Below are 25,434 nucleotides of genomic sequence, written 5' to 3' on the forward strand. Positions count from 1 at the left end.
CTTCTGACCTCTCCTTCCGTGTCCTCCACATCCAAACTTCCCTCTGTCCCCTTGACATCTGAACCTCTACCCCTCCCCACGTGACAACTGAACCTCTACCCTCTCCCTCCATCCCCTAGACATCTGAACCTCTACACTCTCCCTCCATCCGCTCCACACCCAAACCTCTACCGTCTCCCAGCATCCCCTCGACATTTGAACCTCTACACTCTCCCTCCGTTTGTGCCCTCCACACCCAAACCTCTACCGTCTCTCAGCATCCCCTCGACATCTGAACCTCTACACTCTCCCTCCCTTTGTGCCCTCCACACCCAAACCTCTACCCCCTCCCTCCATCCCCTCGACATCTGAACCTCTACACTCTCCCTCCCTTTGTGCCCTCCACACCCAAACCTCTACCCCCTCCCTCCATCCCCTCGACATCTGAACCTCTACACTCTCCCTCCCTTTGTGCCCTCCACACCCAAACCTCTACCCCCTCCCTCCATTCCCTCGACATCTGAACCTCTACCCTCTCCCTCCATCCGCTCCACACCCAAACCTCTACCGTCTCCCACCATCCCCTCGACATCTGAACCTCTACACTCTCCCTCCCTTTGTGCCCTCCACACCCAAACCTCTACCCTCTCCCACCATCCCCTCGACATCTGAACCTCTACACTCTCCCTCCCTTTGTGCCCTCCACACCCAAACCTCTACCGTCTCCCACCATCCCCTCGACATCTGAACCTCTACACTCTCCCTCCCTTTGTGCCCTCCACACCCAAACCTCTACCCTCTCCCTCCATCCGCTCCACACCCAAACCTCTACCGTCTCCCACCATCCCCTCGACATCTGAACCTCTACACTCTCCCACCCTTTGTGCCCTCCACACCCAAACCTCTACCCCCTCCCTCCATTCCCTCGACATCTGAACCTCTACCCTCTCCCTCCCTTTGTGCCCTCCACACCCAAACCTCTACCCTCTCCCTCCATCCCCTCGACATCTGAACCTCTACCCTCTCCCTCCATCCCCTCCACACCCAAACCTCTACCCTCTCCCTCCATCCCCTCGACATCTGAACCTCTACCCTCTCCTCCATCCCCTCGACATCTGAACCTCTACCCTCTCCCTCCATCCCCTCAACATCTGAACCTCTACCCTCTCCCTCCATCCCCTCAACATCTGAACCTCTACCCTCTCCCTCCATCCCCTCGACATCTGAACCTCTACACTCTCCCTCCCTTTGTGCCCTCCACACCCAAACCTCTACCCTCTCCCTCCATCCCCTCGACATCTGAACCTCTACACTCTCCCTCCCTTTGTGCCCTCCACACCCAAACCTCTACCCTCTCCCTCCATCCCCTCGACATCTGAACCTCTACACTCTCCCTCCCTTTGTGCCCTCCACACCCAAACCTCTACCCTCTCCCTCCATCCCCTCGACATCTGAACCTCTACACTCTCCCTCCATCCCCTCGACATCTGAACCTCTACCCTCTCCCTCCATCCCCTCGACATCTGAACCTCTACACTCTCCCTCCCTTTGTGCCCTCCACACCCAAACCTCTACCGTCTCCCACCATCCCCTCGACATCTGAACCTCTACACTCTCCCTCCCTTTGTGCCCTCCACACCCAAACCTCTACCGTCTCCCACCATCCCCTCGACATCTGAACCTCTACACTCTCCCTCCCTTTGTGCCCTCCACACCCAAACCTCTACCCTCTCCCTCCATCCCCTCGACATCTGAACCTCTACACTCTCCCTCCATCCCCTCGACATCTGAACCTCTACCCTCTCCCTCCATCCCCTCGACATCTGAACCTCTACACTCTCCCTCCCTTTGTGCCCTCCACACCCAAACCTCTACCCTCTCCCACCATCCCCTCGACATCTGAACCTCTACACTCTCCCTCCCTTTGTGCCCTCCACACCCAAACCTCTACCCTCTCCCTCCATCCCCTCGACATCTGAACCTCTACACTCTCCCTCCCTTTGTGCCCTCCACACCCAAACCTCTACCGTATCCCACCATCCCCTCGACATCTGAACCTCTACACTCTCCCTCCCTTTGTGCCCTCCACACCCAAACCTCTACCCTCTCCCAGCATCCCCTCGACATTTGAACCTCTACACTCTCCCTCCCTTTGTGCCCTCCACACCCAAACCTCTACCCTCTCCCTCCATCCCCTCGACATCTGAACCTCTACCCTCTCCCTCCATCCCCTCGACATCTGAACCTCTACCCTCTCCCTCCATCCCCTCGACATCTGAACCTCTACACTCTCCCTCCCTTTGTGCCCTCCACACCCAAACCTCTACCCTCTCCCTCCATCCGCTCCACACCCAAACCTCTACCGTCTCCCACCATCCCCTCGACATCTGAACCTCTACACTCTCCCACCCTTTGTGCCCTCCACACCCAAACCTCTACCCCCTCCCTCCATTCCCTCGACATCTGAACCTCTACCCTCTCTCCATTTGTGCCCTCCACACCCAAACCTCTACCCTCTCCCTCCATCCCCTCGACATCTGAACCTCTACCCTCTCCCTCCATCCCCTCCACACCCAAACCTCTACCCTCTCCCTCCATCCCCTCGACATCTGAACCTCTACCCTCTCCCTCCATCCCCTCGACATCTGAACCTCTACCCTCTCCCTCCATCCCCTCAACATCTGAACCTCTACCCTCTCCCTCCATCCCCTCGACATCTGAACCTCTACCCTCTCCCTCCATCCCCTCGACATCTGAACCTCTACTCTCCCTCCCTTTGTGCCCTCCACACCCAAACCTCTACCCTCTCCCTCCATCCCCTCGACATCTGAACCTCTACACTCTCCCTCCCTTTGTGCCCTCCACACCCAAACCTCTACCCTCTCCCTCCATCCCCTCGACATCTGAACCTCTACACTCTCCCTCCCTTTGTGCCCTCCACACCCAAACCTCTACCCTCTCCCTCCATCCCCTCGACATCTGAACCTCTACACTCTCCCTCCCTTTGTGCCCTCCACACCCAAACCTCTACCCTCTCCCTCCATCCCCTCGACATCTGAACCTCTACACTCTCCCTCCATCCCCTCGACATCTGAACCTCTACCCTCTCCCTCCATCCCCTCGACATCTGAACCTCTGTGCCCTCCACACCCAAACCTCTACCGTCTCCCACCATCCCCTCGACATCTGAACCTCTACACTCTCCCTCCCTTTGTGCCTTCCACACCCAAACCTCTACCCCCTCCCTCCATTCCCTCGACATCTGAACCTCTACCCTCTCCCTCCATCCCCTCCACACCCAAACCTCTACCCTCTCCCTGTCCCCTTGACATTTGAACCTTTCTCTTCATCCTTTCGAAATCCAAACCTCCTCATCCTCTCTCCAGTCCCACTCACTCCCCTCAACAGCCAAACCTCCCAATGCCTCCCTCCCCTTCATCCTCCTTCTACCCATCTCCGTCCCCAACTGTCATGTGAGTGGGAACCATCACTGACACCCCCCACCCCACTCACCCTGGTGCAGACACCTCCACCCTGAGTGATGTGACCTCCCTGCCCTTGGGGTGACTCACCGGTGCTGCCAATGTACGTGGTGTGACTGGAGGGGTCCTTCGTGGGATCCCAGAGTCTGGCTGAGCCTCCACTCCTGAAGCAGAAAGAGTAGAGTGAGCAGGGCAAGAACGGGGGAGGGAGAGTAACGCGGAGGGAAGGAATGAGCGAGACTTACAGGCAGCAGGTGTGCAGGCCGATCCCATGGGGCAAGGCGGTAGGGAGGAGGGCAGAGTTGCCGGGGGAGCTCCCCGCTCTGCCACAGTTTGAGGCCTGCTCTCGCCCGGAAGCGTTGGCACGGAAAACGTGGAAGCTTTGGCCCTGTAGGAGTGGGGGCAGAGAGAGGCCATGAGAAGGGGAGACCCCCCCCCAAAAGAGACACTTCCCTACAGAATACCCCCTCCTGTTCCCTGAGCGCAGACTCGTTGGTGAGACAGACTGCTGGGGAAGTCGACAGGTCAGGCAGCCTGTGTCTAGGGAGCACATACTCTACACTTCAGAGTGAGACCCTTCACCTGTTACCAACATGAAACATCGACTGTCCATCTTTCTCCACAGATACTGCCCGACCTGCTGAGTTCCTCCAGCATCTGGCATCTCTAGTGCCCCCCTGTGATGGTGTTTGGTATGCTTGTCTTTAGTGGTCAGGAGTGGAGACGTATTTGTGCTGTATAAGTCATTGTGTGGGAACGCGCCCAAAGTGTATTTATTGTGTTTTTCCTTATTATTATGTTCCTTATCTTATTGTGTTTTTTTATGTGCTGCATCAGATCCAGAGTAACAATTATTTTGTTCTCTTTTGCACTTGTTTACAGGAAATGACCCTTGAATCTTGAGTTATAGGAAGGGAGTAGTTACTCTATTAGGAGTATTCTATAGGACCACTGGTATCAGCAGAGATACCGAGGAGCAGATTGGGAGGCAGATTTTGGAAAGGTGCAAAAATAACAGGGTTGTTATCATGGGTGACTTTAACTTCCCTAATATTGATTGGCACTTGATTAGTTCCGAGGGTTTAGATGGGGCAGAGTTTGTTAAGTGTGTCCAGGATGGATTCCTGTCACAGTATATTGACAGGCCGACGAGGGGGAATGCCATACTAGATCTAGTATTAGGTAACGAACTGGGTCAGGTCACAGGTCTGTCAGTGGGTGAGCATCTGGGGGACAGTGATCACCGTTCCCTGACCTTTAGCATTATCATGGAAAAGGATAGAATCAAAGAGGACAGGAAAATTTTTAATTGGGGAAGGGCAAATTATGAGGCTATAAGGCTAGAACTTGCAGGTGTGAATTGGGATGATGTTTTTGCAGGGAAATGTACTATGGACATGTGGTCGATGTTTAAGGATCTCTTGCAGTTTGTTAGGGATAAATTTGTCCCGGTGAGGAAGATAAAGAATGGTAGGATGAAGGAACCATGGGTGACAAGTGAGGTGGAAAATCTAGTCAGGTGGAAGAAGGCAGCATACATGAGGTTTAGGAAGCAAGGGTCAGATGGGTCTATTGTGGAATATAGGGTAGCAAGAAAGGAGCTTAAGAAGGCGCTGAGAAGAGCAAGATGGGGGCATGAGAAGGCCTTGGCGAGTAGGGTAAAGGAAAACCCCAAGGTATTCTTCAATTATGTGAAGAACAAAAGGATGACAGGAGTGAAGGTAGGACCGATTAGAGATAAAAGTGTGAAGATGTGCCTGGAGGCTGTGGAAGTGAGCGAGGTCCTCAATGAATACTTCTCTTCGGTATTCACCACTGAGAGGGAACTTGATGACGGTGAGGACAATATGAGTGAGTTTGATGTTCTGGAGCATGTTGATATTAAGGGAGAGGAGGTGTTGGAGTTGTTAAAATACATTTGGATGGATAAGTCCCCGGGGCCTGACAGAATATTCCCCAGGCTGCTCCACGAGGCAAGGGAAGAGATTGCTGAACCTCTGGCTAGGATCTTTATGTCCTCGTTGTCCATGGGAATGGTACCGGAGGTTTGGAGGGAGGCGAATGTTGTCCCCTTGTTCAAAAAAGATAGTAGGGATAGTCCAGGTAATTATAGACCAGTGAGCCTTATGTCTGTGGTGGGAAAGCTGTTGGAAAAGATTCTTAGAAATAGGATCTACGGGCATTTAGAAAATCATGGTCTGATCAGGGACAGTCAGCATGACTTTGTGAAGGGCAGATCGTGCCTAACAAGCCCGATAGAGTTCTTTGAGGAGGTGACCAGGCATATAGACGAGGGTAGTGCAGTGGATGTGATCTATATGGATTTTAGTAAGACATTTGACAAGGTTCCACATGGTAGGCTTATTCAGAAAGTCAGAAGGCATGGGATCCAGGGTAGTTTGGCCAGGTGGATTCAGAATTGGCTTGCCTACAGAAGGCAGAGGGTCGTGGTGGAGGAAGTACATTCAGATTGGAGGGTTGTGACTAGTGGTGTCCCACAAGGATCTTTTCTGGGACCTCTGCTTTTCGTGATTTTTATTAATGACCTGGATGTGGGGGTAGAAGGGTGAGTTGGCAAGTTTGCAGATGACACAAAGGTTGGTGGTGTTGTAGATAGTATAAAGGATTGTTGAAGATTGCAGAGAGACATTGATAGGATGCAGAAGTGGGCTGAGAAGTGGCAGATGGAGTTCAACCCGGAGAAGTGTGAGGTGGTACACTTTGGAAGGACAAACTCCAAGGCAGAGTACAAAGTAAATGGCAGGATACTTGGTAGTGTGGAGGAGCAGAGGGATCTGGGGGTACATGTCCACAGATCACTGAAAGTTGCCTCACAGGTAGATAGGGTAGTTAAGAAAGCTTATGGGGTGTTAGCTTTCATAAGTTGAGGGATAGAGTTTAAGAGACGCGATGTAATGATGCAGCTCTATAAAACTCTAGTTAGGCCACATTTCTGTCTAGTTCTGGTCGCCTCAGTATAGGAAGAATGTGGAAGTATTGAAAGGGTACAGAGGAGATTTACCAGGATGCTGCTTAGTTTAGAGAGTATGGATTATGATCAGAGATTAAGGGAGCTAGGGCTTTACTCTTTGGAGAGAAGGAGGATGAGAGGAGACTTGATAGAGGTGTACAAGATATTAAGAGGGATAGACAGAGTGGACAGCCAGTGCCTCTTCCCCAGGGCACCACTGCACAGTACAAGAGGACATGGCTTTAAGGTAAGGGGAGGGAAGTTCAAGGGGGGGTATTAGAGGAAGGTTTTTCACTCAGAGAGTGGTTGGTGCGTAGAATGCACTGCCTGAGTCAGTGGTGGAGGAACATACACTAGTGAAGTTTAAGAGACTACTAGACAGGTATATGGAGGAATTTAAGGTGGGGGGTTATATGGGAGGCAGGGTTTGAGGGTCAGCACAACATTGTGTGCCGAAGGGCCTGTAACGTGCTGTACTATTCTATGTTCTATGTTTTTAAGGTAGAGGGGTTGCTGCCGGGACTACAGAATGTGACTGATATTGAAAACCTCTTTTCCCTGGAGTGAAGGCAGCTGGGTGTGGGGGTGCCTGTTTAGATAAGAGGGTCACTGTTTTGTTCTCCAGGTTGGAGAAGTCTAAAACTAGAGTGCACTGTGCAAGGAAGTGGGGAGTGGTACATGGGTAGAAAACATTTTAGGGGGAAATTGCATCAATTGTTTTTAATTTAGAGACACAGTGTAGAAACAGCCCTTCTGGCCCTTGGAACCATGCTGCCAGCAACCCAACTACTGAACCATAGCCTTGTCACAGGACAATTTACAATGACCAATTCACCTACTCCTCCAAGAGGACCACAATCTTGTCATAAGGTTCGAAGGCTAGTGTGCTTCAATGACCCGGAGACCTATGTTGGCTGGAATCAGGGCTTTATGCTTTTGCTCTTGGTAGGGTCATCCAAGGGTAGAGTCCAGACTCTACCGGTCCTCCAGCTTCGGAGATTCAGCTCAGGGCTGACAACCCTGACTGCTAAAACAAAACTGTCATGGAAACAGCAATGAAGAATCCTTCAACATCTGAGTGCGACGGTACTCCTGAGGCTGCACCCGTACAGCAGTGAGAACCGAGAGGAGGCTACCGACATGACGAAGGAAGCCCTGAACACACCAGGGATGGCTGCTCGAAACGCCAACGGGGTAATGGGCCATAATAAATAAGGGATTAACCTACCAACCAGGATATCTCTGGACTATGTGAGGAAACAGTAACAAACCCACGTGCACAGTGGTGGGGAGCACGAGTCATCACAAACTCCAGACCATCCCAGCCGGATCCCTCTGTCCCGCAGCTGGGACTCACCTGTGTTCAGGCTGGTGTCTAATGATCTCCTGCCCTGCTGGAAGGTGCTGAAGGGAAAGTGGGAGGCCGGCTGAATGGAGGGTGGGGCCAAGCAGTGGAGGGAGAGGTCAGCATGGACCCATCACTGACCCCCCCCAACATCACCACTGACCTCTGACCTCACTGGTGGAGGGTGGGGATGAGGGATATACCCTGAAACTTGAACCTATACTGCCAGAGGTAAATCTCTGCCATCCCCATCCCTGTGGTCACTCTCCCCAACAGTGTGACAGGCCTGTTGCCCCTCCACAGTTAGCCATTCCCCAACATGTTCCACACATGGCAAAAACCCCTACCCATCCTTCACACCCCCTCAACCTCCCGTACCCTCCCCCACACCAAGAGTGGCTGACACTCACCAGGAGTGGACTGCTGTCCAGCCCCAACCTCTCCCCCACACCAAGAGTGGCTGACACTCACCAGGAGTGGACTCTGCTGTCCAGCCCCAACCTCTCCCCCACACCAAGAGTGGCTGACACTCACCAGGAGTGGACTCTGCTGTCCAGGGGTGAACAACCCTTCAGCTGCAGTGTGTCGCCAGCAGCCAGTACTCCGTGCTCTCATCACTGACCCTGTGCTGTTGTCCTTGAGCTGCAGCCCCCTTTCCTGAGTGACAGACACTCCCACTCCACTGGGAGATGCAGATCGATCCCTGAGCTCCGAGCGTTCCATTCCGGGAGATACGGATTGATCCCTAAACTCCGAGCATTCCATTCCAGGAGACACAGATCGATCCCTGAGCTCTGTGCATTCCATTCCGGGAGATACGGATTGATCCCTGAGCTCTGTGCATTCCATTCCGGGAGACACGGATCGATCCCTGAGCTCCGTGAATTCCATTCCGGGAGACACAGATCGATCCCTGAGCTCTGTGCATTCCATTCCGGGAGATACGGATTGATCCCTGAGCTCCGTGAATTCCATTCCGGGAGACACAGATCGATCCCTGAGCTCTGTGCATTCCATTCCGGGAGATACGGATTGATCCCTGAGCTCCGTGAATTCCATTCCGGGAGATACGGATTGATCCCTGAGCTCTGAGCATTCCATTCCGGGAGACACGGATAGATCCCTGAGCTCTGGGCATTCCATTCCGGGAGACATGGATCGATCCCTGCGCATCGCCGAGTGTTCTGCAGCAGCAGACAAGGCCTGATCAAAGAGTAGGAGAGTGTTAGATGCACATCCAGTAAAATCCAGCACCTCACACAGTCATTGCAAACAGGAACAAACCCTTTTCTGTGCTGAGCACAAGGACAAAGTTAAAACAGAAAGCAACAAATACTGGACTGAAAGGGTATTATTTGAATGCACGCAGCATAAAAAAATACAATGGACAACCTTGAAATTCAGCTACAGATTTGCAAATATGACGTTGTAGCCATCTCTGAAACTTGGCTAAAGGATGGCTGCCATTGGGAGCTGAACGTCCAAGGATATACAGTTTATCAGAAAGATAGGTTAGTTAGCAGAGGGGATGGTGTGGCTCTGAATATAAGAAATAATATTAAATCATTAGAAAGAGTTGACATAGGATTGGAAGGTGTGGAGTTTCTATGGGTCGAGTTAAGAAACGGCAAGGGTAAAAGAACCCAAATGGCAGTTGTATACGGGCCTCTAAACAGCAGCCGGGATGTGGATTACAAATTACAGCAGGAGATAGAAAAGGCGTGTCAGAAAGTCAATGTCATGATAATTGTTGGGGATTTTAACACGAAAATGAATTGGGAAAAGCTGGACAGTACTGGACCTCAAGAGAGAGAATTTGTAGAATATCTAAGGGATGGCCTTTTAGAACAGCTTGTTGTTGAGCCCACTAGTGGATCAGCTGTGCTGGATTGGATGTTGTGCAATGATCCAGAGGTGATAAGAGAGCTTAAGTTTAAGGAACCCTTAGGTAAGAGTGATCACAATATGATCGAGTTCACTTTAAAATGTGAGACAGGAAAAGTAAAATCCAGTGTGTCGGTATTTCAGTGGAATAAAGGAAATTACAATGGCATGAGAGGGGAACTGGCCTAAGTTGACTGCAAAAGGGACACTAGCAGGAAGGACAGCAGAGCAGCAATGGCTGGAGTTTCTGCAAAAAATGAGGGAAGAGCAAGACATATATTCCAAATAAGAAGGAATTTTTGAATGGAAGAAGGACACTACCGTGGCTGACAAGTGAAGTCAGAGCCAAAGTAAAAGCAAAAGAAAGGGCATACAAGGATGTCAAAGCTAGATGGAAGATAGACGATTGGAAAGCTTTTAAAAACTTGCAGAAATAAACTAAAAAGGTCATTAGGAAGGAAAAGATGAATTATGAAAAGCTGGCGACTAATATCAAAGAAGATACTAAAGCTTTTTTAAATATATAAAGGAAAAAAGAGAGTTGAAGGTAGATATAGGACCAATAGGAAATGACACTGGAGATATTGTAATGAGAGACACAGAGATGGCAGAGGAACTGAATGGTGTATTTTGCATCAGTCTTCATAGTGGAAGATGTTTGCAGTATACTGGACATTTAAGAGAGTCAGGGAAGTGAAGTTTGTGCAGTGAAAATTATGACCGAGAAGGTGCTCAAGAAGCTTAATGGTCTGAGGGTGGATAAATCTCCTGGACCTGATGGAATGCACCCTCGTGTTCTGAAGGAAGGAAGTAGCTGGAGAGATTGTGGAGGCATTAATAATGATCTTTCAAGAATCAATAGATTCTGGCATTGTACAGGATGACTGGAAAATTGCGAATGTTGCTCTGCTACTTAAGAAGGGTGGGAAGCAGCAGAAAGGAAACTATAGACCTGTTAGCCTGACATCAATGATTGGGAAGTTGTTGGAATCGATTGTTAGGGATGAGATTACGGAGTACCTGGAGGCACATGACAAGACAGGCCAAAGCCAGCATGGTTTTCTGAAAGGAAAATCCTGCCTGACTAACCTACTGCAATTTTTTGAGGAAATTACAAGCAGGGTAGACAAAGGAGATGTTCTAGATCTGGTGTACTTGGATTTTCAGAAGGTCTTTGACAAGGCGCCGCACATGAGGCTGCTCAGCAAGATAAGAGCCCATGGAATTACAGGGAAGTTACTTGCATGGGTGGAGCATTGGCCGATCGCCAGAAAACAGAGAGTGGGAATAAAGGGATCCAAATCTGGCTGGCTGCCGTTTACCAGCGGAGTTTCACTGGGTCGGTGTTGGGACCGCTGCTTTTTACGATGTATGTCAATGTTTTGGACGATGGGATTAATGGATTTGTGGCTAAATATGCCGATGATACAAAGATAGGTGGAGGAGCGAGTAGTGCTGAGGAAACAGAGAGCCTTAGATAGTTCATGGAAATTGGCAAAGAAGTGGCAAATAGAATACAATGTGGGGAAGTGCATGGTCATGCACTCTGGTGGAAGAAATAAATAGGCAGATTATTATTTAGATGGGGAGATAATTCAAAATGCAGAGATGCAAAGGGATTTGGGAGTCCTTGTGCAGGATACCCTAAAGGTTAACCTCCAAGTTGAGTCAGTGGTGAAGAAGGCAAATGCAATGTTGGCATTCATTTATAGAGGTATAGAATATAAGAGCAGGGATGTAATGTCTATAAGACACTCATGAGACCACATTTGGAGCAGTTTTGGGCTCATTTTAGAAAGGGTATACTGATATTGGAGAAGATTCAGAGAAGATTCACAAGAATGAGAGGGTTACCGTATGAGGAACATTTGGCAGCTCTTGGGCTGTATTCCCTGGAGTTCAGGAGAATGAGGGGAATCTCATAGAAACATTCCAAATGTTAAAAGGCCTGAACAGATTAGATATAGCAAAGTTATTTCCTCTGGTAGGGGAGTTTTGTACAAGAGGGCATGACTTCAGGATTGAAGGATGTCCACTTAGAACAGAGATGAGGAGAAATTACTTTAGTCTGAGTGTGGTAAATCTGTGGAATTTATTGCCACAAGCAGCTGTGGAGGCCAAATTTAAGGCAGAGATGGATTGGTTCTTGATTGGCCAGGGCATCAAAGGGTTTGGGGAGAAGTCAGGGGAGTGGGGATGACTGGAAGAATTGGATCAGCCCATGATTGAATGGCGGAGCAGAATTGATGGGCCAAATGGTCTACTTCTGCTCCTATATCTTATGGTTTTAAACAGGGTGGAAAAGGCGGTGTTTGGCACACTGGCCTTTATCTGTTTGGGCTCCGAGTATAGGATTTGGGAAGTTATGTGCTGTAATACAAGGCACTGGTGATGTCTCACTTGGAGAATTGTGGAGAGTTTAGGTCACCCTGCTATAGGAAACATGTTATTAAAATACAGAGTGCAGTAAAGATTTGTTAGGCTGCTGCATGAACATAGGGGCCTGAGTGACAACGAGAGGTTGTGTTGACTAGGACTTTATTCCCTGGAATACAGAAGATTGAGGGGTAATATGATCGAGATATACAAGATCATGAGGAGCATAGATAGGGTGAAAGGACATGGTCTTCTTCCCAAGGAAGGGGTGCTAAAAACAAAGGGGCTTAGGTTTCAGATCAGAGGTGGGAGGCTTAAAAGGGACATTGGGGGCTACTTTTACACACAAAGGGTGGTGCGTTTTTGGAATGAGTTGTTAGAGATTTTGGTTGAGGTGGGCGCATTGGCAACATAAAAAAGCCATGTAGGTATGTGTATAGGAGAAGTTTTCAGGGCTATGGGCTTTACGCCGACAGATGGTTGGTACTGGCGTACTGGGCACAGTTTTCAGGAACAAGTTGGGCCAAAGAGACTGTTTCCATGATGTAAGACTCTACACCCAACATGGCAAAACCAGAGGTTTCTACAGCTGCAAACCAACGTTCTGACTTGATAGTCAACAATGAAGGCAAGTACAAACTACAACTTCCTCAGCACCCTCTCTATTATGTTGTCATTTTGGGTTTGGGTGCCAAGCCAACATCTTTGTGCCTCAATGCTGTTAAGGGCCCTGCCAATAACTGTACATTCCCCCACCCACGCTCCAACCTCATCTGGATCCATAACTTCATGAAAACTTGAATACAAGTGTTACGTACTCGTGACACATGACAGTGGAGCCCTTGTCATGTGACTGGGGTTGAAGCTGTACTGGACCTGAGGTGATGGTCTTGTGATGGTGGTGACGTCATTTTCCCGCCAGTAGAGATCATGTGACGGTTTTTTTTTTACAGGTTATAAAAGGTAGACCCCACCCTGTGAGGAGGGGCAGTTCGTGGCTGGATTTGCCAGGTTGACTTCATGCCACTGCGTGTTTGAAGTGATGACGCAGTTTAGCTGAAGGATGAAGTTTTTATTTAATGCTAAAGTTTAAAAGGTCATTGCCAGCAGGTTCTTTATGATTCTGTTAGTTCGAAATTAGTGGAGAGTGAAGATTGGAAGTTGGAAGTTAAAGATCGAGGAGAATCGCTTTCTACGGTGAAACGGGGGCGACCTTTGTTTGATCCTTATTTGGAAGGATTTCGTTGACTATCTTCGTGTTAATCCCTAGGTTTAACTAGAAAGGATTGAAGGTAGTGGAGAAGGAAAGGTCAGTGCCTTTAAGCTGTTCTGTTTCGTGAATTCTTCGTGGGAAGTTCGACGTCGGGGATCGAAGCAAGCGATGTGAAAGAGAACCTAAATCGTCTTATAAAGTCTCTCCTTTTAAATGGACTGTGAGCATATCGAACTTTTGGCAATACCACTTTTAAGAACTGTTTTTGTAATATCACTTTAAGAACTGTTTGGGCTGCCACACAGCAGCTGTTTCCGGTTACGGTAGTGTTTGTTTACTTTTGGGGGGTTTGTTTTCTGTGTTTAATAAACGTGTTGTTTGTTATAAGAAACCCTTGCCGAACTCGTATATTTATTGTTGCCGGAATACGTAACACAAGAGATTCTGCAAATGTTGTAAATCCAGAGCAACACACTCAAAATGCTGGAGAAATTCAGCAGGTCAGGCAGCATCTGAGAAGGCATACTGTGTTATCTCACTGATCACAAAATGCTCCCCACTGAACATCTGACCAGGCTCGTTAGCAGAACAGGCTTAAATATGGCTCCTTCACAGGCTGGTTGGACCACCTACATAATGTGCTGGGCAGCCTCCGGGAAACACCCAAATTCATTTGTCTGTTGCATAGGAGCACTGCCTGTGGACTGAGCTCACACCTCACCCAAGGCTGTGACACAGAAAGGGAGAAGTGTGCGATGGGCAGGTAAGGAGGCACTGCTCCCTGCCAACCTGAGGAACAGATGTCAGTGGGCAGTGCTAAGGGAAACTACAGTAGCTGGTACACAGTTCCCACCCGTTACAGCCCCCTAGTCAAAGACAGTCTACATCACCTCATGGAAACACAACTCACCGTTGTCTGGGAATGTCCTCCATGTGCTTGGGGATGTGGGCACAGAGCCGAAGGTGGCCAGTTCCCTGCCTGTGTTTGTCTGTGCTCCTTAATCCTTTCCAGCAGGAGGTAGTAGATGGCTGCAAAGTGGTTGTAGCTGTTGTTCTGTAGGGACTGTGGGACAAGTTCCAAACGTCAGCACAGGGTGGCACAGAAATATAACACTTTACAGTGTCAGTGACTAGGAGCAATACCTGCCACTGTCTGTAAGGAGTTTGCATGTTCTCCCCATTACCGCATGGTTTTCCTCTAGGTGCTCAGGTTTCAATAGACAATAGGTGCAGAAGTAGACCATTCGGCCCCTCTAGTCTGCACCGCCATTCTGAGATCATGGCTGATCATTCACTATCAATACCCAGTCCCTGCCTTGTCCCCATATCCCTTGATTCCCCTATCCATCAGATATCTATCTAGCTCCTTCTTGAAAGCATCCAGAGAATTGGCCTCCACCGTCTTCCGAGGCAGTGCATTCCACACCTCCACAACTCTCTGGGAGAAGAAGCTCTTCCTCAACTCTGTTTTAAATAATTGACCTCTTATTCTCAATCCATGCCCTCTGGTACTGGACTCTCCCAACATCTGGAACATATTTCCTGCGTCAATCCTATCAAATCCTTTAATTATCTTAAACGTTTCAATCAGATCCCCTCTCAATCTCCTCAATTCCAGCGTGTACAAGCCCAATCTTTCCAATCTCTCCGTGTAGACAGCCCTGCCATCCCAGGAATCAACCTAGTGAATCTACATTGCACTTCCTCAATTGCCAGAATGTCCTTCCTTAAACCTGGAGACCAAAACTGTACACAATATTCCAGGTGTGGTCTCACCAGGGCCCTGTACAAATGCAAAAGGACATCCTTGCTCTTGTACTCAATTCCCCTTGTAATAAAGGCAAACATTCCATTTGCCCTCTTCACTGCCTGTTGCACTTGCTCATTCACCTTCATTGACTGGTGAACTAGGACTCCTAGGTCTCTTTGCATTTCTCCCTTACCTAACTCTACACCGTTCAGACAATACTCTGCCCTCTTGTTCCTGCTTCCAAAGTGGATAACTTCACATTTATTCACATTGAATGACATCTGCCAAGTATCTGCCCACTCACCCAGCCTATCCAAGTCTCCCTGTATTCTCCTAACGTCCTCTTCGCATGTCACACTGCCACCCAGTTTAGCATCGTCAGCAAACTTGCTGATATAGTTTTCAATGCCCTCATCTAAATCATTGACATAAATCGTAAAGAGCTGTGGTTCCAATACAGAGCCCTGTGGTACCCCACTAGTCACCTCCAGCCAGTCCGAGAAACACCCATTCACTGCTACCCTTTGCTTTCTATCTGCCAACCAGTTTTCTATCCATGTTGAAACCCTGCCCCCAATGCCATGAGCTCTGATTTTACTCACCAATCTCCTATGTGGCACCTTATCGAATGCCTTCTGAAAATCTAGGTACACAACATCCACTGGCTTACCCTCATCTAACATCCTTGTTACACCCTCAAAAAACTCCAACAGATTAGTCAAGCATGATTTGCCCTTGGTAAATCCATGCTGGCTCGGCCTAATCCTATTTCTGCCATCAAGATGTGCCACTATTTCGTCCTTAATAATGGACTCAAGCATCTTCCCCACGACTGACGTTAGGCTAACAGGGCGATAGTTCTCCGTTTTCTCCTTCCCTCCCTTCTTGAAAAGTGGGATAACATTAGCCACTCTCCAATCTTCAGGAACTGATCCTGAATCTAAGGAACATTGGAAAATGATTACCAATGCATCCGCAATTTCCTGAGCCACCTCTTTTAGAACCCTCGGATGCAGACCATCTGGACCCGGGGATTTATTAGCCTTCAGTCCTACCAGTCTACTCATCACAGTTTCTTTCCTAATGTCAATCTGTCTCAATTCCTCTGATATCTTATGACCCTGGCCCATCCATACATCTGGGAGATTGCTTGTGTCCTCCCTGGTGAAGACAGATCTAAAGTACGCATTAAATTCTGTTGCCATTTCCCTGTTTCCCATAACAATTTCTCCCAATTCATTCTTCAAGGGGCCAACATTGTTCTTAACTATCTTCTTTCTCTTCACATAGCTAAAAAAGCTTTTGCTATCCCCTTTTATATTCCTGGCTAGACTGAGCTCATACCTGATTTTTTCTCTTCGTATTGCTTTCAAACTTTCCCAATCATCTGTACTCCCATTCATCTTAGCCCTGTCATACTTCTTTTTCTTTAATGCTATACAATCTCTGACTTCCTTTGTCAACCACTGTGGCCCCTTCCCCCTCTTTGAATCCTTCCTTCCCATTGGAATGAACTGCTTTTGCATCTTTTGTATTATCCCCAAGAATATCTGCCACTGCTGATCCACTGTCTTTCCTGACAGGGCATCCGCCCATTTAACTTTGGCCAGCTCTTCCCTCATGGCTCCGTAGTCTCCTTTATTTAATTGCAACACTGACACCTCTGATCTGCCCTTATCCCTCTCAAATTGTAGATAAAAACTTATCATGTTATGATCACTACTTCCTAATGGCTCCTTTACTTCAAGATCACTTATCAATTCCTGTTCATTACACATCACCAAGTCCAAAATAGCCTCGTTCCTGGTTGGCTCAAACACAAGCTGTTCCAAAAATACATCCCTTAGACACTCCACAAACTCCCTATCCTGGGGTCCAGCACCTACCTGATTCTCCCAGTTCACCTGCATGTTGAAATCTCCCATAACGACTGCATTACCTTTAGCACATGCCAATGTTAACTTTCCTTACACACTCCTAAGATGTACAAGTTAGGTTAGTAAGTTGTGAGCATGCTTTGTTGGCACCGGAAGCGTAAATTGGCTACTGATGCAAATGATGCATTTCAATGTACACGTGACAAATAAAACTCATCCAATCTACACACAAGTGGTTCTACAAATGCTGTTAATCCACAGAAACACACATACACTCAATGCTAGAGGAACTCAGCAGGTCAGACAGCATCTATGAAGAGAAATAAACCATCTACGTTTCAGGCCAACAGCCTTCATCAGGACTCAGTAGCTGCTCGACACTGACCTGCTGAGTTCTTTGAAAATTTGGTGTGCCTTGCACCCAAACCTCTCCAACATCTAATCCCAGATATTGTTCACATTCAGTACCACAACACTGAAGCACTTCAGGAAAACCTTCCACTCTACACTTCGCAAACAATATGAAGATTGGTGGAGTTATGGATAGTATAGAAGATTGGCAAAGAAAGCAGCAGGAATTAGATCAGTTGCAGATATGGGCAGAGAAATAGCAAATGGAGCTTAACTCGGCCAAATGTGAAGTGTTGAACTTTGGTAGGTCAAATGTAAAGAGACGAAATGTCGTTAAGGGCAAGATACTTAACAGTGTTGGTGAGCAGAGGGATCTTGGGGTCCAAGTTCAAGCTCTCTGAAAGTGGCTACACAGGTAGATGGGTGGTTTAAGATGGCATATGGTGGGCTTGCCTTTATTAGTCGAGGCATTGAGTTCAAAAGTCAGGAAGTTACGTTGCAGCTTTACAGAATTCTAGTTAGACCCAACTGGAGTATTGAGTATAGTTCTGGTCGCCCCATTATCGGAAGGATGTCGAGGTTTTGGAGAAAGAGTACAACAGGTATACCAGGATGCCGCCTGGATTAGAGGGCATGTGATATATCAAAAGGCTAGACAAACTTGGGTACATTTCTCTGGAGTGGCAGTGGCTGAGGAGAGATCTAATCGAGATTTATAAGATTATGACAGGCACAGATAGAACAGCAGACAGTATCTTTTTCTCAGGTCTGAAATGTCTGATATCAGAGGGCAGACATTGATGGTGAGAGGGAGTAATTTCAAAGGTTTGAGGGGCACGTTTTTATTACATAGTAAGTGATGGGTGCCTGGAATCTGCTACCTGGAGCAGTGGTAGAGGACTATGCATGAGCCATTGAGATAGGCACATGAATGTGAGGGAAATGGAAATATGTGGGTAGTTCGTAGGCAGAAGAGATTAGCTTAGTTGGCATTTAATTACAGATGTAATTGGTTTGGCAAAAGGCCTGTTCTGTGTTCTATGTTCACTTGCTTGCTGAAGCCCGTGAGCTGCCAATTACCTCAATGGTCTTGTGCCAGTCTATGCCCAGAGTCTGCATCAGACTCAGCACCTGGTAATTATAACTGCACACGTTCACCGTTTCACCATGGATGGGAGGAGCGGGTGGGTGGTGAGGGACAGCCTGCCCCGTCAGCCAGCAGTGGAGTTTGATCTCTGGGATAGTGATTCGTTTCAGAGGGTCCACAGTCAACATCCTCCGGATTAAATCTTCACAGTCTGTTAGAGAAATTAACCCATCAGTGTGGATTCACACAAGCACCTGGTTACATTACCACAGGACAAGGAAATCCACAGCAACATATACATGCACAAAATGCTGGAGGAACTCAGCAGATCAGGCATTATCTATGGAAACGAGCAAACAGCCAACATTTCGGGCCGAGACCCTTCATCGGGTCTGGAAAGGGAAGGAATAGATGCAGATGGAGTTCAACCCGGAGAAGTGTGAGGTGGTACACTTTTGAAGGACAAACTCCAAGGCAGAGTACAAAGTAAATGGCAGGATACTTGATAGTGTGGAGGAGCAGAGGGATCTGGGGGTACATGCCCACAGATCCCTGAAAGTTGCCTTACAGGTAGATAGGGTAGTTAAGAAAGCTTATGGGGTGTCAGCTTTCATAAGTCGAGGGATAGAGTTTAAGAGTTGCGGGGTAATGATGCAGCTCTATAAAACTCTGGTTAGGCCACACTTGGAGTACTGTGTCCAGTTCTGGTCGCCTCACTATAGGAAGGATGTGGAAGCATTGGAAAGGGTGCAGAGGAGATTTACCAGGATGCTGCCGGGTTTAGCGAGTACGGATTATGATCAGAGATTAAGGGAGCTAGGGCTTTACTCTTTGGAGAGAAGGAGGATGAGAGGAGGCATGATAGAGGTATACAAGATATTAAGAGGAATAGATAGAGTGGACAGCCAGTGCCTCTTCACCAGGGCACTACTGCTCAATACAAGAGGACATAGGTTTAAGGTAAGGGGTAGGAAGTTCAAGGGGGATATTAGAGGAAGGTTTTTTTTTACTCAGAGTGGTTGGTGAGTGGAATGCACTGCCTGAGTCAGTGGTGGAGGCAGATACACTAGTGAAATTTAAGAGACTACAAGACAGGTACATGGAGGAATTTAAGGTGGGGGTTACATGGGAGGCAGGGTTTAAGGGTCAGCACAACATTGTGGGCTGAAGGGCCTGTACTGTGCTGTACTATTCTATGTTCTAATAAGAAGGTGGGGGAGGGAAGGAGGACAAGCTAGATGGTGACAGGTGAAGCCAGGTGGGTGGGGAGGGGAGATAAAGTAAGAAGCTGGGAGATGACAGGTGGAAAAGGTAAGGGCTGGAGAAGAAGGAATTTGCTAGGAGATGAGAGAGGACATGGGAGAAAGGGAAAGAGGAAGGACACCAGCAGAAGAGGAGAGGTAAGAAGCCAGAATGAGGAATTGAAGGTCACATTACCGCAAGGGAGGGCAGACGTACCTTCGGAAAGAAAGAAGGGGACACGGAAGTGGCCCTCGATCACCCTCTGCCTCAGGATTGGCAGTGTCGGCCCGTCGAACGGGAGGCTCCCACAGACGAGGACATACAGCACCACTCCTAGACTCTGAGAGGACAAAAGTTTCTTTAGATGCTGCACTGCAGGCACCAGGTGTAAACAGGCTGCTGTTGCTCTACCTACCCAGACATCAAGGTGGGGGCCCTCGTAGTCCCTGCCTTCGAAGACCTCGGGCGCAGCATAGGGAGGCGAACCACACCAGGTGGACAACATTTCACCATGCCTGTAGAAGTTCCCGAAACCAAAGTCTGCCAACAGAAAGGTGACATTTTAACCACAGTAACAAGTCCTATCAAGCCAGTGAGTGGGAGGTGGTCACAGGCTGTAGTGGGGTGCAGGGTTCTCATATGAACCCGGAGCCTCCCAAACCCTCCAGCACAGCAGCAGGAGGGGAGAGGGGGGTGAGAGAGGGAGGGGGAGGGGGAGAGTGAGTGAGGTGGGGAAGAAAGGGGTTTGATTTCTGCTCTCAGAGCTTACAGCGGGATGTCGATAGGATGCAAAACTGGGCTGAGAAGTGGCAGATGGAACTCAAGCCAGATAAGTGTGAAGCAGTTCATTTTGGTAGGTCAAATATGATGGCAGAATATAGTATTAATGATAAGACTCTTGGCAGTGTGGAGGATCAGAGGGATCTTGGGGTCCAAGTCCATAGGACGCTCAAAGCAGCTGCGCAAGTTGACTCTGTGATTAAGAAGGCATATGGTGTATTGGCCTTCATCAATTGTGGAATTGAACTTAGGAGCTGATAGGTAATGTTGCAGCTATATAGGACCCTGGTCAGACCCCACTTGGAGTACTGTGCTCAGTTCTGGTCACCTCACTACAGGAAGGATGTGGAAGCCATAGAAAGGGTGCAGAGGAGATTTACAAGGATGTTGCCTGGATTGGGGATCATGCCTTATGAGAACAGGTTGGGTGAAATTGGCCTTCTTTCCTTGGAGCAACGGAGGATGAGAGGTGACCTGATAGAGGTGTACAAGATGATGAGAGGCATTGATCGTGTGGATAGTCAGAGGCTTTTTCCCAGAGCTGAAATGACTACCAAGAGAGGGCACAGTTTTAAGGTGCGTGGAAGTAGGTACAGTGGAGATGTCAAAGGTAAGTTGTTTTTTTTTTACGCAGAGAATGGTGAATATGTGGAATGAGCTGCCGGCGACAGGGATGGAGGTGGAAATGATGGGGTCTTTTACAAGACTCCTGGATAGGTACATGGAGCTTAGAAAAATAGAGGGCTATGGGTACCCTGGGTAATTTCTAAAATAAGTACATGTTCGGCACAGCATTGTGGGCCGAAGGGCCTGTATTGTGCTGTAGGTTTTCTATGTTTCTAACTTCATGGGCACGTGATGTTGTTGCCAGGATGTGTGGTGACATGTGCGGGCTGCCCCCAGCACACCCTCAGGCTATGTTGGTTATTGACACAAATGACACAAGTCACTGGATACTTCAATGTACTCGACAAATAAATTAATCTGACTCAGTGGGTCAGGAAGCATCTGCCAGTACCCCTAGGGTTACACACCAGGTGGGTCACAACAAATGGTAGTCACCATGACAACAAGACAGGAACAGACAGGCAGCAGAGGGACAGAGCTGGGTACAGACAGACGAAGCTATGTGCAGACAGGTGGGATGTACCTGCAAGTTTAATGTTCATGTCAGCATCAAGCAGCATGTTCTCAGTCTTCAGGTCACGGTGAACGATGTGGTGATGGTGGCAGTATTCCACCGCCGACAACAGTTGACCAAATTTTTCTTGAGCTTCGCGCTCGCTCAGTGGCCCCCGTTCCGACAGGTGTTCTGTGGGAAAATGTGACGGTGAGGGCCCAGAAAAAAATACCACCCTCATTGTCTGACCCCATGTTCCCCATTCTGAATGGTTTCCACATGAGATTCCACCTTCAGGGAACTATGCACCATTGTTCTTAGATCACTCTGTTCTACTGTATTCTTCAATGCCCTACCATTTATGATGTATGTCCTATTTGGATTATTCCTACCAAAATGTAACACCTCACACTTATCAGCATTAAACTCCATATACAATCGTTCAGCCCACTCTTCTAACTGGCCTAAATCTCTCTGCAAGCTTTGAAAACCTACTTCATTATCCACAACGCCACCTACCTTAGTATCATCTGCATACTTACTAAACCAAGTTACCACCCCATCATCCAGATCATTAATGTATATGACAAACAACATTGGACCCAGTACAGATCCCTGAGGCACACCACTAGTCACCGGCCTCCAACCTGACAAACAGTTATCCACCACTACTCTCTGGCATCTCCCATCCAGCCACTGTTGAATCCATTTTACTACTTCAATATTAATACCTAATGATTGAACCTTCCTAACCTTCCATGTGGAACCTTGTCAAAGGCCTTACTGAAGTCCATATAGACAACATCCACTGCTCTACCCTCGTCAACTTTCCTTGTAACCTCTTCAAAAATTTAATAAGATTTGTCAAACATGACCTTCCACGTACAAATCCATGCTGACTATTCCTAATCAGACCCTGTCTATCCAGATAATTATATGTACCATCTCTAAGAATACTTTACATTAATTTACCCACCACTGACGTCAAACTGACAGGCCTATATGCAATAAGGTAGCTGAACTTGTAGCACAGTTACAGATTGGTATGTTTGACAGTGTGCATAGTGGGAAGAAAGAAGATTGGGAAACATTTAAAAACCAACTGAAGGCAACTAATAAAGTCATTAAGGGAAGGAAGGGATACAAAGATAAGCTAGCCAATAATATTGAAGAGGATACCAAAAGTTTCTTCAGATACATAAAGTGTAAAAGAGAGGCGAGAGTGGATATCAGACTGCTGGAAAACAGTGCTGGAGAGGTAGTAATGGGGGACCAGGAAATGGCAGATGAACTGAATAAGTATTTTGCATCAGTCTTCACTGTGGAAGACACGAGCAGAATACCGGAAGTTTGATAGTGTCAGAGTACAGAAGTGTGTGAAGTTACCATCACTAGGAAGAAGGTTTGTGGGAAACTAAAAGGTCTGAAGGTAGATAAGTCATTTGGATCTGATAGATACATCCCAGGATTTTGAAAGAGGTGGCAAAAGAGATTGTGGAGGCATTAATAATGATTTTTCAAGAATCACTAGATTCTGGAATGGTTCCAGAAGACTGGAAAATTGCAAATGTCACTCCTCACTTCAAGAAGGGAGAGAAGCAGAACAAAATAAATTATAGGCCAGTTTTAGCCTGACCTCAGTGGTTAGGAAGATGCTGGAGTAAATTATTAAGGATGAGGTCTTAAAGTACTTGGAGCCACATGATAAAATAGGCCAAAGTCAGCATGGTTTCCTCAAAGGAAAATAGACACTAGACAGTAGGTGCAGGAGTAGGCCATTCGGCCCTTCTAGCCAGCACTGCCATTCACTGTGATCATGGCTGATCATACACAATCAGTACCCTGTTCCTGCCCTCTCCCCTGTTAGAATTCTTCAAAAAAAATAACAAGCAGGATAGACAAAGAAGAATTGGCTGATGTTGTGTATTTGGATTTCAGAAGACCTTTGATTAGATGCCACACAAGAGGCTGCTTAGCAAGTTTAGAGCCCATGATATTACAGGAAAGATACTATAATGGAAAAAGCTGGAGGCAAAGAGTGGGAATAAAGAGAGCCTCATCTTTTTTTCTGCAGTCCTGCTTAAGGGTCCTGGTCCAAAACGGCAACTGTACTCTGTTCCATAAGTCTGCCTGGCCTGCTGAGTTTCTCCAGCATTTTGTGTGTTGCTTGGATTTCCAGCACCTGCAGATTTTCTCTTATTTATAAAAGGAGCCTTTTCTGGCTGGCAGCTGATGATGAGTGGTTCCACAGCGGTCAAGAAGGTGTGAAGGGTACGTTTTTTTTTACTCAGAGTCGTGAGTGCCTGGAATGCACAATCTGATATGCTGGTAGAGGCAAATACTTTGGAAGCTTTTAAGATACATTTTGGACAGGCACATGGATGCAAGGAAGATGGAAGAATATAGACACATGTAGGTAGTGGTATGAATGGCTGGGTGTTTTGATTTGCATTTTAGCTTGTTTGGAACAATATTGTGAGCCAAATGGCCTTTTTCTCTGCTGTACTGTTCTCTGTTCCATTAAGGCTGACAGAGAAAAAGGGTCAGCCATGATGAAATGGCGGAGCAGATTCAATGGGCCAAATGGCCTACTTCTGCTCCTATACTTCATGGTCTTAGGCATCCACTACTACTGGTACCAGGCAGTTGGAAATACCCTCCACCCTCCAACACATCTTGCCATCTCCCCCCGAGCACAGGGCAGTCTCCTGCCCCTGTGTGAATGCTCTCCCCCAACAAGAGCAGAACTACCAATAACTCACTGCCACTCTCCCCCTCACTGCCCACCAGCACTCCCCCCGCCCCCCCACCAGTGAGCAAGAGTGGAGACACTCACCAAACATCTCGCCATTCTGGGCAAACTCGGTAACTATGTATAGCATGTCCCGGGTCTCCATCACCTGTAACACAGACACAGTGCTGGCTGCCATTTACATACTGCCCAGTACACCAGTACGATATTCACAAACTTGCGCGCGCACACACACACAGACAGTCAGTGTTGACACGCACCCTCAGCGCATGCGCACACACTGACCCTCACTGGCCCATCGAGTCTGCTCCGCTATTCAATCTTTCTTTTCTCCTCCTCAACCACATTTCCTGGCCTTCTCCCCATAACCTTTCATGCCACGTCCAGTCAAGGACTGATCAATCTCTGCCTTAAATACACCCAACGACCTGGCCTCCACAGCTGCATGTGGTACCAAATTCCACAAATTCATCACCCTTTCTCTAAAGAAATTTCTCCACATATCTCTTTTGAAAGGGCGCCCCTCTATACTGAGGCTATGCCCTCTTGTCCTAGACTCTCCCACCATGAGAAACATCCTTTCCACATCTAAGAAAAGCTTACAAAAGGTTCAGAGAGCTAGGTAATGTTAGAGATCTAGAAGATTATAAGGCTAACAGGAAGGAGCTTAAGGAAGGAAATTAGGAGAGTCAGAAGGGGCCATGAGAAAGCCTTAGCAGACAGGATTAAGGAAAACCCCAAAGCATTCTACAAGTATTTGAAGAGCAAGAGGATAAGTCGTGAAAGAATAGGACCTATCAAGTGTGACAGTGGGAAAGTGTGTATGCAACCAGAAGAAATAGCAGAAGTACTTAATGAATACTTTGCTTCAGTATTCATTATGGAAAACGATCTTGATTGTAGTGATGACTTACAGCAGATTAAAAAGTTTGAGCACGTAGATATTAAGAAAGAGGATGTGCTGGAGCTTTTGGAAAGCATCAAGTTGGATAAGTCACTGGGACCGGATGGGATGTACCCCAGGCTACTGTGGGAGGCGAGGGAGGAGATTGCTGAGCCTCTGGCAATGATCTTTGCATCATCAATGGGGATGAGAGAGGTTCCAAAGGATTGGAGGGTTGTGGATGTTGTTCCTTTATTCAGGAAAGTGAGTAGAGATAGCCCAGGAAATTATAGAATAGCAAGTCTTACCGCAGTGGTTGGTGTTGATGGAGAAGATCCTGAG

At 47.8% G+C, this 25,434-nt stretch overlaps 1 protein-coding gene across 3 annotated transcripts in view; it reads right to left on the reverse strand.

Annotated features, from left to right (window-relative positions):
• The window catches only part of sik1 (salt-inducible kinase 1), a 32,068-nt gene that overhangs the window by 3,760 nt on the left and 2,874 nt on the right, over positions 1-25,434 (reverse strand). Inside the window, exons 3-11 of one of the 3 annotated variants that reach the window (XM_059969045.1) lie at positions 24,294-24,357; positions 21,488-21,649; positions 19,973-20,097; positions 19,774-19,897; positions 18,309-18,526; positions 14,161-14,313; positions 8,312-8,980; positions 3,707-3,849; positions 3,552-3,625 (exon numbers count right to left, since the gene is read on the reverse strand). In XM_059969045.1, the coding sequence (XP_059825028.1) occupies positions 3,552-3,625; positions 3,707-3,849; positions 8,312-8,980; positions 14,161-14,313; positions 18,309-18,526; positions 19,774-19,897; positions 19,973-20,097; positions 21,488-21,649; positions 24,294-24,357 (1,732 nt within the window). Of the gene's footprint in view, positions 1-3,551; positions 3,626-3,706; positions 3,850-8,311; positions 8,981-14,160; positions 14,314-18,308; positions 18,527-19,773; positions 19,898-19,972; positions 20,098-21,487; positions 21,650-24,293; positions 24,377-25,434 lie in introns of all 3 variants that reach the window. The other 2 variants (XM_059969047.1, XM_059969046.1) reach the window with 2 other exon arrangements.

Source organism: Hypanus sabinus, chromosome 4, assembly GCF_030144855.1.
Source record: "Hypanus sabinus isolate sHypSab1 chromosome 4, sHypSab1.hap1, whole genome shotgun sequence".
Lineage (NCBI taxonomy): Eukaryota > Metazoa > Chordata > Chondrichthyes > Myliobatiformes > Dasyatidae > Hypanus > Hypanus sabinus.